The 12,191-nt window shown below is 36.5% G+C and overlaps 1 protein-coding gene across 6 annotated transcripts; it reads right to left on the bottom strand.

The window, feature by feature from the left end:
* Window positions 1-2,532: 2,532 nt before the first annotated feature.
* On the bottom strand, window positions 2,533-11,347 carry LOC141611801 (uncharacterized). Of its 6 annotated transcripts, none has more exons than XM_074430451.1 (6): window positions 11,176-11,347; window positions 8,865-11,030; window positions 7,703-7,898; window positions 4,139-4,710; window positions 3,230-3,310; window positions 2,533-2,951 (listed from the first exon to the last, which is right to left on the bottom strand). In XM_074430451.1, exon 2 carries the CDS (start codon window positions 10,982-10,984, stop codon window positions 9,356-9,358), a length of 1,629 nt encoding a protein of 542 aa, XP_074286552.1. In that variant the 5' UTR covers window positions 10,985-11,030; window positions 11,176-11,347; the 3' UTR covers window positions 2,533-2,951; window positions 3,230-3,310; window positions 4,139-4,710; window positions 7,703-7,898; window positions 8,865-9,355. The 6 variants fall into 6 exon arrangements, with proteins under 6 accessions (XP_074286552.1, XP_074286559.1, XP_074286544.1 ...); XM_074430458.1 differs by having other exon boundaries at window positions 8,865-10,970; XM_074430443.1 differs by having other exon boundaries at window positions 8,865-11,347.
* Between the last annotated feature and the right edge of the window lie 844 nt (window positions 11,348-12,191).

Below are 12,191 nucleotides of genomic sequence, written 5' to 3'. Positions count from 1 at the left end.
GGAGTCATAAACGTGATAATAAGTATTCTATCTTAATTCTATGAATGAATATTATTAATTAGTCACATATTATCAAATGAAAGTTTCTTAGTGATTCTACGCTGTCGCATGTCTTATACATATGCTCAAGGTAACCTTTTTATATTATTGTATATATATGACATATAGATTATGATAGGTAATTTAGCATGCCTTTAAGTTATAGATATAGATTTTGTATTTAGATTATAGAGTTATTGATTTTACATACATAAATATGGATCAAGGAGAAATGTAATGTTGGTTTGCATGAGAGTGGCTTATAAATTATCTTATGAAATTAAAATAAGACATATAGTTGATGGTTGATAGTTTGGCTTACTTTTTAATTATATTTATAGATTATTATTATTATTATCCTATGAAATTAAAATTATCTAAATTTAGTTTTTTTACCGTTAATTATGAGAGTAACTTTTAAATGTGGAATTGATAATTTTTTTTTTCATGTGTACTACTATGCTAGTATTTCCACGTGGACTTTTTTTTTAAGCCACGTCACAATTAATTGTTGCCATGTCACATTTGTCTATGTGGCGTTTAATGTCTAGCCTTTTAATAATATTTATTTATAGGTTAATTAATTAATGTTATTATGTTGTTAATGGTAGTATTAAATAGTGTTATGGTGTTAATCAATTTGCAAATTCTTGTTTAAGACAGAGAAGGCAAGACTAGTTGTAGTTAATTATTGTATTTTTGTTGCTACTGCCTGGTACGGAACTACAGACTAACATAGGCGGCGGGGCGCGATTTTATGGGGATTGTAGTAGGTATTATATTACTCGGAAATAGTCTATTAGTTTGCTATTTGTTACTACTAAATGGAGTATAATGTTTAGGTTATTTTAATGTTTGAATTTTAATATTTAATGTTTTTGTTTAATTTTATCTAATTTAATAATTCGATCGAGCAATATGAATACAATCCCAACATTCTATGATCATTGCATAAATCCAATGCGAACAAAAGAATATGCTGCTTGGTGACTGTCAGTCATCCAACAAAGCTCGATAGCATTAGTATGACCTGTTCTGTGATCTAATTTACGTATCAGAAATCCGTATATTTGTGTATTTTTACAGTGGGGAAAAAATAACCCATAAAATGACTGGTTTAAACTAATCCAAGGGCTTTAAACAAAAGAGCAACAACATTCAAGGTAAAACAGAGTAAATGATTTCAATTTGGATACAGTTTCAAACAACCTGTGTTTATGACCAATACTCTTGTGAAGCGGGTTATCACATTTTGGAACGTGATGGAATCTAATGTGTTTGGATTGAAAGATTTGGAGGAAAAAGAAAGGGAGGGAGAGTAGTGGATTTAAAATCCTTTGTTTGGATAACAAATGAGGGTGGAGGGAAATGGAGGGGGAGTGATTTGGAGAGATTCAATTTTCCTCCTCCAAGCCTAATCAAAATCTCTCCATAATAGGCAAGATTTGGAGGAAAATTATATCCAAACACCCACTCCCCATTCCCCCTCCCCTTCTCTTCTTTCACTTTCCTTTCCCCTCCCCTCTCTTTCCCTCTAAGGGTGTGTTTGGATAGCAAAAGTGGAGGGAAAGGGAGGGGAGGAGGAAGGAGGGAAGAGAAAGGGAGGTAAGGGAAGGGGAGGGCAAATGGGGAGTGGGTGTTTGGATACAATTTCCTTCCAAATCTTGCCGATTGTGGAGAGATTTTGATATGCCTTGGAGGAGGGAAAATGTATCCCTCCAAATCTCCCCCCCTCCATTTCCCTCCACCCTTATTTGCTATCCAAACAAGAGAGTTTAAATCCCATACTCTCCCTCCCTTTCTTTTCCCTCCAAATCACTCAATCCAAACACACCCTAAGGGTGTGTTTGGATAGCAAATTGGGAAGGAAAGGGAGGGGAGGGGGATGGAGGGAAGGTAAAGGGAAGGGAAGGAAAGGAAAGGAAAGGAAAGGGAGGGGGAATGGAAGGGGGTTGTTTGGATAGCAAAATAAGTAGAGGGAAAGGGAGGGGGAGAAAGGAGGAGGAAGCTTATTTATGCATTGGAGGAGGACAAAGAGTGTGAAGCTAATTTCAATGCATAGGCAATTATACCCTTGCCATATTGCTGGAGTATTTGGCAAACCACACTCAATTTGGAAGGAGAAAGTTTTCCTTCCAAATCTTGCCAATGATGGAAAGATTCTAGTTTGATCTAAAGAAGGGAAATTAAATCCTCTCATTTCCATCCCCTTCCATTTCCCTCCCACATATTGTAACCAAACAAAGGAAATTGAAACCCTCCATTTCCCTCCCCTCCCTTTCCTTCAATTCTCTCAATCCAAACACACCCTAACAGTAAGTCATCTATCATCTCCATCATGCATCTCTCTTCGCTGCTGAAACAAAGACTCAACAAAGCCCAATTCAGATCTTGCCGTCACCTTTGGTGCTACTTCAGTCACCAACTTCCAAATTTGATAACTTGGTATGGGACAGATTATCAAGTAGGACGCTTTTCGACTTAACATTTCGGTCAACTGAAAAGATTATGCATATAAGAGAGAGCATAAACAAATATCCATTGCAATCCTCAGGCGATGACACCAGTTTGAAGGATTAAAAGCACCTTGTAAATGATGAAACATGCCTCCGTTTGGTAGGAATTCATACACCGGTATGGGTATATCGGTCTCAAGGCAACAACCAAAGAGCTTTGTGATATACTGATATTAGCATGGTTCATAAGTATCATATCAGCCAACTTTGGAACAAACTTAACTCCACAAAGGTCCTTGTTCACCAAAAGTTGATCGCCTACCGTTCCTCTGTAGACGATCCACTACAAGAATTGGCAAGAGGAGCATCAAGGCTTGTTTGTGCATTCTTCGATGTCTTTGACTGACAGAATTTAAGTTGTATTGTTCTCGCTTCTTGGATGTGGCTAAGAGCAAGCTGTTTGAAAGAGACCAAATACTATGAATTGGACCAAAATATCAGAGGATACTCACAGTAAAAAGTCTAGGAAGAAGCTGTAAATTTAGTTGAATAATGAATAATATTAATAGCAAATTAGCAATGATGGTGTACAGGCATGTGGATCATAATTCATAATTGACCGATCTTGTTTCCAGTTTCGGTGTTCCAAAATCCATAAATGGTCTTATTTGTACAATGTCAAGACAAACTTTCAAGTTTAGAACGGAAATGCAGAAACGCTATGAATGACGTACATTTTGATTGCCTTTTTCTAATGTATAGCATATATGTTTCACCAAGTGTTCAGTGGAAATGAAGACATAGCATCTGATTCCCTGTGAATAAATAAGATATGGTAAAAAAAGGTATTATCCACAAGCATGAAAGAAAGAATTACACAAATGTTCCTAGCAGAAAACTAATCAGCAATCAAATACTTTGTGCCCAAATAATTAAAATGGGCTAACAGAAAGAATTATTTGCTTAGTCATAGTTTATGTTTGTTGTTGGATCGGTTTTCTATGTAAACACATGCATGTAGGATAAGGAGTCCCGTACTCATTCTCCCCAAAGAAAAATATGCTATGCTTAAGTTTATTAAACACGACCTTTGTTATAATACTTCCTCCCTATCAATTTCATATTCTTAGTTGTGTTATGGAAAACAATTAGTTGAGTGACATGATAAAAGTAAAGAGAAGAAAAAAAGGATGAAGTAGCCCTCAAAAGTAGTGATAATATTATACTCCGTATTGGATTATGAGACAATTTAGAAAGGAAAGTAAGATGATTATAGTGGGACGAATGGAGTAAATTCTTCATAAACCACTTGCTCTTACTACATACAATACTATACGGTGTAATTAGAAAGAAAAAAAAATGGACAAAATTTATGATTATAGTATAAAAATGAAATGAAGTACTGAGCAGAGTCTTGAGATGAGTTCCATATTATGCAAAAGCTTCTAAAGATGGTAACATACCCGTCAATAGTCTATGCTTGCGCTTTGGCCAATTTTTAACATACACACATGCAACTCATTCTTTACCACACAAAACATGCCTAAAAAGGAAACATAAACTACTGGCTAGACAGACCAAAATGGCAAAATGAAATACATAAAGTCATAAACTATAGGTAGGGAAAGAGGAGTACTAATTACCTCTTGCCTTTTGCAGAGCAATATCCTTCAAAGATTGCTCTTTCAGTTTACCTCATTTAACACTGCTTCCTCTTCTTTTACTGTCCTGATCTTGTATTTGCCACAGCTCACCAACAACACTCATCGTAGTCGGCCACTCCTCTCTTTGCCACACGTCAAGGCAAGCCGCAGAAACCATTTTATGGACACATCCATCCGTAAAGAAGAGATCAATCAGCTCCGGATTTATACCGCACTCTTAAGAGGTTTTGATGGCTACCATCCTGTCATAGAGGGTAGCACTGTAGACAATACTCCCACGGTTTACTGCCAACAAAGAGATCAAGATCATAGTCATTTTAAGCATTCTTGAGCTCTTCCTTGGATAAAATTATTAGATGTCCTGCTCCCGTGTCTGGCTCTTGGCTCAAAGCTATCGGTTTTTCTAACAAAATACTCCCATTTTCATTGAAAATCTCTTCCTTAGCCTCAAATTTCTGGCCTCGTTTCTCTTTTTGGATTGAGCTATTGAATGTTTCTTCAGTAGACTAGATATGAAGAATAATCATATTATGACAGCCACCTCTGATTACCTGCCCAATTCAGATGGTCAAATGTCGTTGTATATTGAAGAATAAAGCTGCTTTTGAGGATCCATCAAAGGTGATGGTTTTAAAGCTCAACAATAATTGTTCAATGAACCTGTTCTTCGCGACAAATAATAAGGTGACAGCAGAAATTTCACCATCGGAAATTAGTATGTGATGCTGATACATTTCTCATCTATGGTAATTGGACACTTTAATTTTAGTACAGGTCATTACTGACACAACATTCCTTCTGACAAAAATAACGAGGACACTACATTCTGCGACAGTGATACCCAAACGACGGTTATGGTGGGTGATACGTCGGATATAATTGTATAAAGGAATAAAGACATGTACATAAGTACATAACACAATCAGAATAATATTAACCTACGACGGCTAACTCACAGCAATTTCAAAACTTAAGAGAGCGATTACTTTGTTAGGTGGCTGGAAAGTTAAGGTTAGAGTAGTAGCACCCCACTCCTGTGAACAGCCCCAAAGGATCGAACCTTCGTAACCTCTTTTGAGTACAACAGGTATATCCACTCGGCCTATTAAGAATAACAACTAACACAGGCTTGTGCGGAAGTTCACGAAGACAGCCTTACGCCGTTACTGTGACTCACAAGTCGCAACTGAATACAAGAATGACTTCAAAAATCCATTGCACTAGTAGCCCATAACATCAACGAAAATTATCCTTTCAAATACAACAAGACCAGCACAGAACATCAATGAAACATATTAAGACAAAAGAGGGAAGTCCTAATAAGGACCCAAAAAAAGAACGCATGACGCAGTGAAACATATTCTTTACCTCTAACAATTAATGTGGTTTTGTAATGTATCTGCCAAGTGCCAGCCAACACTAGCTGGTGCATCGTATGAAAATAGAAAAAACAGAATATTTTAAACAATTACCATGAGGATTGAGGACAGTCTTTTAATATTTTGGCACCAAATTCCCGAGTGTTATCATCAAGTCGTCAATTGAGAAACTTTTGGAGAAACTTTAAGTTAACATGAGATAAATGGTAACGGAACAACGAAAGAGTGCTAGCATCAGCTTCAAAGCCCTCCTTAACCATTTTATCACGGTAACATAACGCATTTTGCAAATCCCATTGACAATGAATCCTCGGATAATTGTATTGCAAGTGATACTATCAGGAGAGCATCCGTTTTGCCTTATTTTGCTTAGGAGCTCTATAGCTTCAGTCATAAGATCCTTTATACAAAGGCCTTTGATCATTATATATTACTGTATATATTTATATTTATATTGTGTAAGATTTGGTACCAAACCCTAGGATATGAGTTCAGAAACTAGGTTTTCGGCATTTTTAACTTGGTGTGCCACACACAAGCTGCCAATTGAGATATTGTAGGATGACAATATTAGGAGCAACTCCATTAGACTCTATCTCCCCAAGCAATGTCACCGCCTCAACAAGTCGTGCATTTTTACATAGCCCGCCTAATAAAGAACCGTAAGTGCAGACGTTTGGTTTTATTCCACAAATTTGCATATCGCTGAACAGCTGGGACGCCATTGAGATGCTCTCAGATTTACGGAATGTATTCGGGAAAATAGGGATATCTATGTTTTTGGGTAGTCTTTGTAGAGCTATGAGAGGACCAAGAGCATAGCATCATGATTTCTACTTGTTCAGTATCTTGGGACTTGGATACTCGGGTAGGAAAATAAGAGTGTGTCCTCACCATTGTCAACCTCGCCACAGGGTCTTTGAACAAGATCCGGGAGATTAGGTCAATAATGAGAGAAGTCTTGCTCAAGTGGGAGGTGATTAGTCAAGATCCTTGGTAGACTAGATCTTACATGTTACATATGTACAAATTAGGAAAAAAAAAAAAAACTGAAGTTAATCCCCTATCTACTAAATGAATAAGCATCCTCACAAATTTTCCCTCCAAAAAGCATCTTTCTAAATAGGGTAGCTAATAGTAATTATATGTATACATTAACTAAGTAAGGAAGCTAATAATTATAATAATTTATTTCATTTAATTATTATCTTTTCATTAAAATTAATCTTTTCATCAAATTATATTTTTTTAACTAACTCTAATCTATAATCTTATTAATTTAAATATTAAAAAAAAATTGTATCAAACTATGAATTACTGAATATTTTACTGGTGCTATTATTTGAGAATAATTTGACTCATACTAGGTATAATACAAAATTATAAACCATTTTAATTACTTTCGAGGCAAAAAAATTGAGAAAATTTATAAATTGGAATCATTAGATTTGCGGTATAAAAAAATATTTTTCATCAAAAATACACTTCAACATGTTACTCAATTCTCTTAATTAATTTTCAGTTTCAACTTTTTCTTTCTCAAAGCAAAATGCATTGATGAGAAAAATGAACAACTAATGAGATATCACTTTTATATACGGAGTATGTAATTTAGTAGTAATAAAAATAACTCTATAAGACGTGCATTTAATGCACGGGGTCTAACCTAGTTTTAAAGTAATACCCAAACATAACGTGAGCTTGATTATTATCCTCATAATATATATACTTCATTTCGATGGATAAGTCTCATTTTTTTTTACAAAAAACAAAAGACAGAATTATTTATGCTATACTCAGTATCATTTGATTGACCTGAAAATATGTTTTAACAAGATATAATCAATATGCCAACTATTGTATGTACAGCCAAAAAAATGGCTTCATGTCAACCGCATCCCCAATACCGTCTCTTCCGACTAAGGAAACATGATGAGAAATAAACAATCACCGGCCGCGTAAACCACCATATCTCATCAGTCATCATCATTACCTTCTTCCACCACATTCATGTCAACCACCTCCTTAATACCATCTCTTCGACTCGAAACAAACATGCCAACAAAAATCTAATGCAGATTTTGGTTAACTCAACCAGGTCTCTTGCAATTAACAATTATAACATCAAAACTAGAAAGCTAAATACATCACATTTATCAGTTACCTTCTTCGTTTCACGGTATTTTGGGACAGTAGACCCCGGAGTACCTTGAAATTGGCCATCGCCAATCTTTCTTCCCTGGAGTAACGGATACCGAGTAGGCCAGGTTCGCCAACTTGGACTAAAATATAACGATGTAATAGTTCTCTTGATGGAGTCATGTGTTTGACGAACTCTCTTAGAATCAGAGGTGCTATTTCTGTTTCATATACACACAAGAAATAGATATTATGTCTTAAATCAATAACGAGAGAGATCAGAGATATTTTTGTTACACAATAATTACTTTCTCACTAAGATACAGATTAGAAGAAACAAAGTCAGTAGCAGAGCTAGTATTTTTGTCCATCCCCACAAAACCTGGCAAACCATATTAATTACCCATCTGACACGAAAATACATTCACCATTGAGAATGTACAAATTCACACATAAAACTAAATTTGAAAGCATAAATAATAACTGCAACCAGTTATCTCCATGACAAAACTATCCATCCTGAGATTCCTGACACACAATTTGGTCGACTCGTGGTGCATTTATTGTGTAATGCGTATGTAAAGAGGGGATACAATATAAAAAGGGAGAAACTATGAGCACGACTGCAAAACTGTAGAGCCTGATTCAAACCTAACTTTTGGGTAGAACTTTAACAATGTATGTTGACGCAGTGTAAAGGGTAAACATCACAATCATTTCCAATTATGAGTCTATATTGTGACAAGGCTGGCAACAAAGATGAGACTGATACTGGGTTTTCTCAATATTTTTCATTGCAGAACCAGTCAAACGGTCTTTTTATGTGACACTATAAGATGTATAGTATAAACCCCACTGGCAATAGCCAATAGGAATTTTATGTAATATGTATGGTTAAATAGTTGCTATACATGCATTGGATAAAATAAATACCAACACACCATTGAGAGGTGATGTCTATAACATCAAAAGTTTTAAACTGCTGGGTATAACGAAACAAAGCGCGCAGACCAAAACTCCTATCACATGGCAATCTTGATGACGCCAACTAGAGTGGGATCACGTCATCAAACAAAATAAACCATCAGCAATTATGGAAATACAGATAAAGGCAGTCCTTATTATGATGGCCCAAGGGGGACAAAAGAATTGAATGGTTTGTCGGTGAAGTTTTATGGCATACTTACAGCGAGAATTACGAGAGAAGAGTGAGAATGAACATAAAGTCCAAACCCATTGAAGACATGTATACACTGAAGCTCTTTGCAGTCTTTGCATCATTATCATCCTTCTTCAACAACTTCAAGGGGGTCAAAACCTAGAGAATGAGGATCACTCATCTGGTTTTCTGGTTTGTGCAGCGAACAAGAAAAACTCAAACCCCTAAATACTGCCAGTTGAAGGTCAACATTAGGAAAAATCTTCTGTACTGTACGGTTGGCGACTTGGCCTCGTTTGATCATGATACAGGCAGACAACATTGCACTTGAATAAATGTAGACACAAATGTATTAGGAGCAACTTCGTTAGACTCCATCTCCTCTCCTTGAGGAATGCCACTGCCTCATCAAGTTGTGCACTCTTACATAGCCCACCAAGCCAACTCATAGTTGACCAAATCATGAATCTTCAACTCCACAATTTATCATCTTCTGGGGAAACTCTCTGGTTTATCATGCTATAAATGGTTACGAAACAAAGAAATAGTCTTAGCATCAGCCTTAAAACCCTTGTTAACCATTATATCTCGGAAAAATAATGCATTTCGCATATCGTTTTTGATAATGAATCCTTGGATAAGTGTATTGTAGGTGACATCATCAGGAGGGCATCCAACTTGCTTCATTTTGTTAAGGAGCTTAACAGCTGTATTCATAAGACCTGTTTTGCAATACCCCTTAATCATTGTCGTATAAGTTTTACGATCGAGTAGAGCACCCTTTGATAAGAGATCAGAGACAAAGATTTCAGCATATTTAACCTCACCAACCTCACATAAATTGTCAATTAAGATAGTGTAGATGACAATATCAGGAGTAACTCCATTAGACTCCATCTCCTTAAGCAATGCCTTCACTTCATCAAGCTGTGCATTTTTACATAGCCCGTCTAATAAGGAACCATAAGTGCAAACATCTGGCTTTATTCCATAGATTTGCATGTCATTGAAGAGCTGACGTGCCAGTGGGATCCTATTAGATTTACACAATCCATCTATCAGAGTGCTATAGACCACCACATCGGGGGCAATCCCTTGCGCAATCATTTCTTGAAATATGTCATGGGCTTTGTCAATGCTTTCAAGTTTAACGTATCCATTGATCAGAGTACTATAAGTCACAACGTCAGGTTGGCAATGAGTCTGTACCATTAAATCAAAAACCTCTCTTGCCTTGTCCATTTGGCCGCATAAGCAATACCCATCCAATAAAGCATTATAAGTAAGTACATCAGGAGCGAGACCTTGTTCAGTCATTATCTCTACAAGGGCTTGTGCTTCATCAATCATAGTGTCCTTACAATGTATGTGAATCAACATGTTATAAATGGAAACATCGGGTGCAATGTTGCTATCAATCATCTCAACCAACATTTCCTTAGCCTCCACATTACGACCTAGATTGAACATTCCTCGAATCAATGTGTCATAGGTGATCACATCTGGATTGATGCCCTCGGTTCTCATGGCTGAAAAGACGTACAGGGCCTCGTTTAAGAGCTTATCTCTGCAGAGACTATGGATAACAGTATTGTATATGACAATGTCAGGCTTACAACAAGAGGGGCGAGACTTCATTTGCCGGAGGAGGTGGAGAACGTCGGCATAGTCCCCAATCTCGCAAAGACCTTTCACCACGGTACCATAGGTAACTGTATCTGGCTGAATGCCTAGCTTAACAACAGCTACGTCCAACAACTCAACAGCTTGTAGAAGTTGGTTATTGTGCACAAGGCCGTTAATTAAGGTGTTAAACAAACCTAGATTAGACTCCAGGGGATACCCAAGCTTAAGGGACTTAGCAATGAGAGAAAACCCGAAATCAACACGGCCTAAATGGCAGTAACAATTAGCGAGGATGGCCATGGAATGAGAATCGGGCCGTCTACCGGATAACTCGAGATGCGAATAGAGAGAAATGACTGTAGAGTGAGGCTGTAGTCGTTTGAGTTTGAGCATTGCCGCTAATAACCGATTAAAATCAATAATCGACGGTCGATACGCGAGAGACATCATTTGATAGAAGAGATTTAGGGGAATTTGGAGATTAGGAAACCGTAATTGACATTGTTCCCTAACAGACGCCATAAACTTACGAGCGTAAGGATCACCATCAATAGCAGTAATCTTAAATCTAGCAGAATTGCAAAAATAACGGGAATTAAATTGCAATTGAAGTTGAAATCGAAACCCTAATTTACAAATAGGGGAAGACATTTTTCCAGAAAAAGGAGAAATAGAAGACTGAATTAATTAATTAATTAATTGTAGAAGCTCACCAAATGATTTGCAGAAAATTAGCAGAACGGCGACAGATTTGGAGAAGTGAATTACAGATTTACAGGGAAGAAGTTGAGTAGTCGACCAGAGATTAGAAGAAGTTAGTTAATTTACTCAATTTTTGGGCTTCGCAAAGAGTGTCCATGTTTGTTCCACGCTTCCACCGCACAAAAACACGACCACTAAGTTTTCGGAGAGACGGTCTGAGAGTAAACCATTCCACAAATAAATGTGACAACTATTAAAAAATAAATTATCACACTAGCTATATCATTATGGTTACATTTAACCATAAAATGGTCATATATGTCTGTGTAAAATTTCAAACGAAAAATGGTGGTCTGAAACAAGAATTTGCGTAAGTTTATTGAGAAACTATTTTACAATTTCAATAAATAAATGATACTAGAGGGAGGTAATAAAATAGGTACAAATCACAATTAAAGATAAAATAAATATAATTATGGGTTTTTTGTCAAGCACAGCCTTTAAAAAAAAATTCAAACACCACCTTTAAAAAAAAGTTTGTAAAACACAACCTTTAATAAAAATTTTGTTGTCAAACATGACTTTTTGGCCGAAAGACTTAACATTTTGCAATTGGGTAACTTTCAGTCGATGTTTGAGATAGCAAACGATGTTGGTTTGAGGTATTCTCGGACTCGTTGGAAAGGTGGAAATAAAAGCTTTTCAGGGGTTATCAATACGATGGTCAAAGGTAACCTTATGTGGGGTCTATTGATGTGTAAAGTAAAACTGGTTGGAGAGGCTAACTCTAAAGCGAGTGGTCATAGGGTTTTTCGTGGATCTTTAATGGGGTTAGGATGTTTTATTTGATCTGAAATTTGGTATATAGATAGAAGGAAGTGTAAGGTAGGTCGTAGTTGTGTTGTTTTTGGTGGTTGTTTGTTGTAACTGGTGGTTTAAGGTGAGTGAATTGACCCAAAAAAAAAATCCTACTTAGACATTCTTTTGAATGTTTTTGGGTGCTGATTTTCGCAGTACACATTTTACT

This window comes from Silene latifolia, chromosome 1 (genome assembly GCF_048544455.1).
Source record: "Silene latifolia isolate original U9 population chromosome 1, ASM4854445v1, whole genome shotgun sequence".
In the NCBI taxonomy this organism is placed as follows: domain Eukaryota; kingdom Viridiplantae; phylum Streptophyta; class Magnoliopsida; order Caryophyllales; family Caryophyllaceae; genus Silene; species Silene latifolia.
Note: the sequence above shows the minus strand (reverse complement) of the source record. Positions and strands in the feature narration are given on the sequence as shown.

Coding starts and splice junctions, on each gene's coding strand:
- LOC141611801 (XM_074430443.1), bottom strand. CDS start 11,113: ATGTCTTCCCCTATTTGTAAATTAGGGTTTCGATTTCAACTTCAATTG.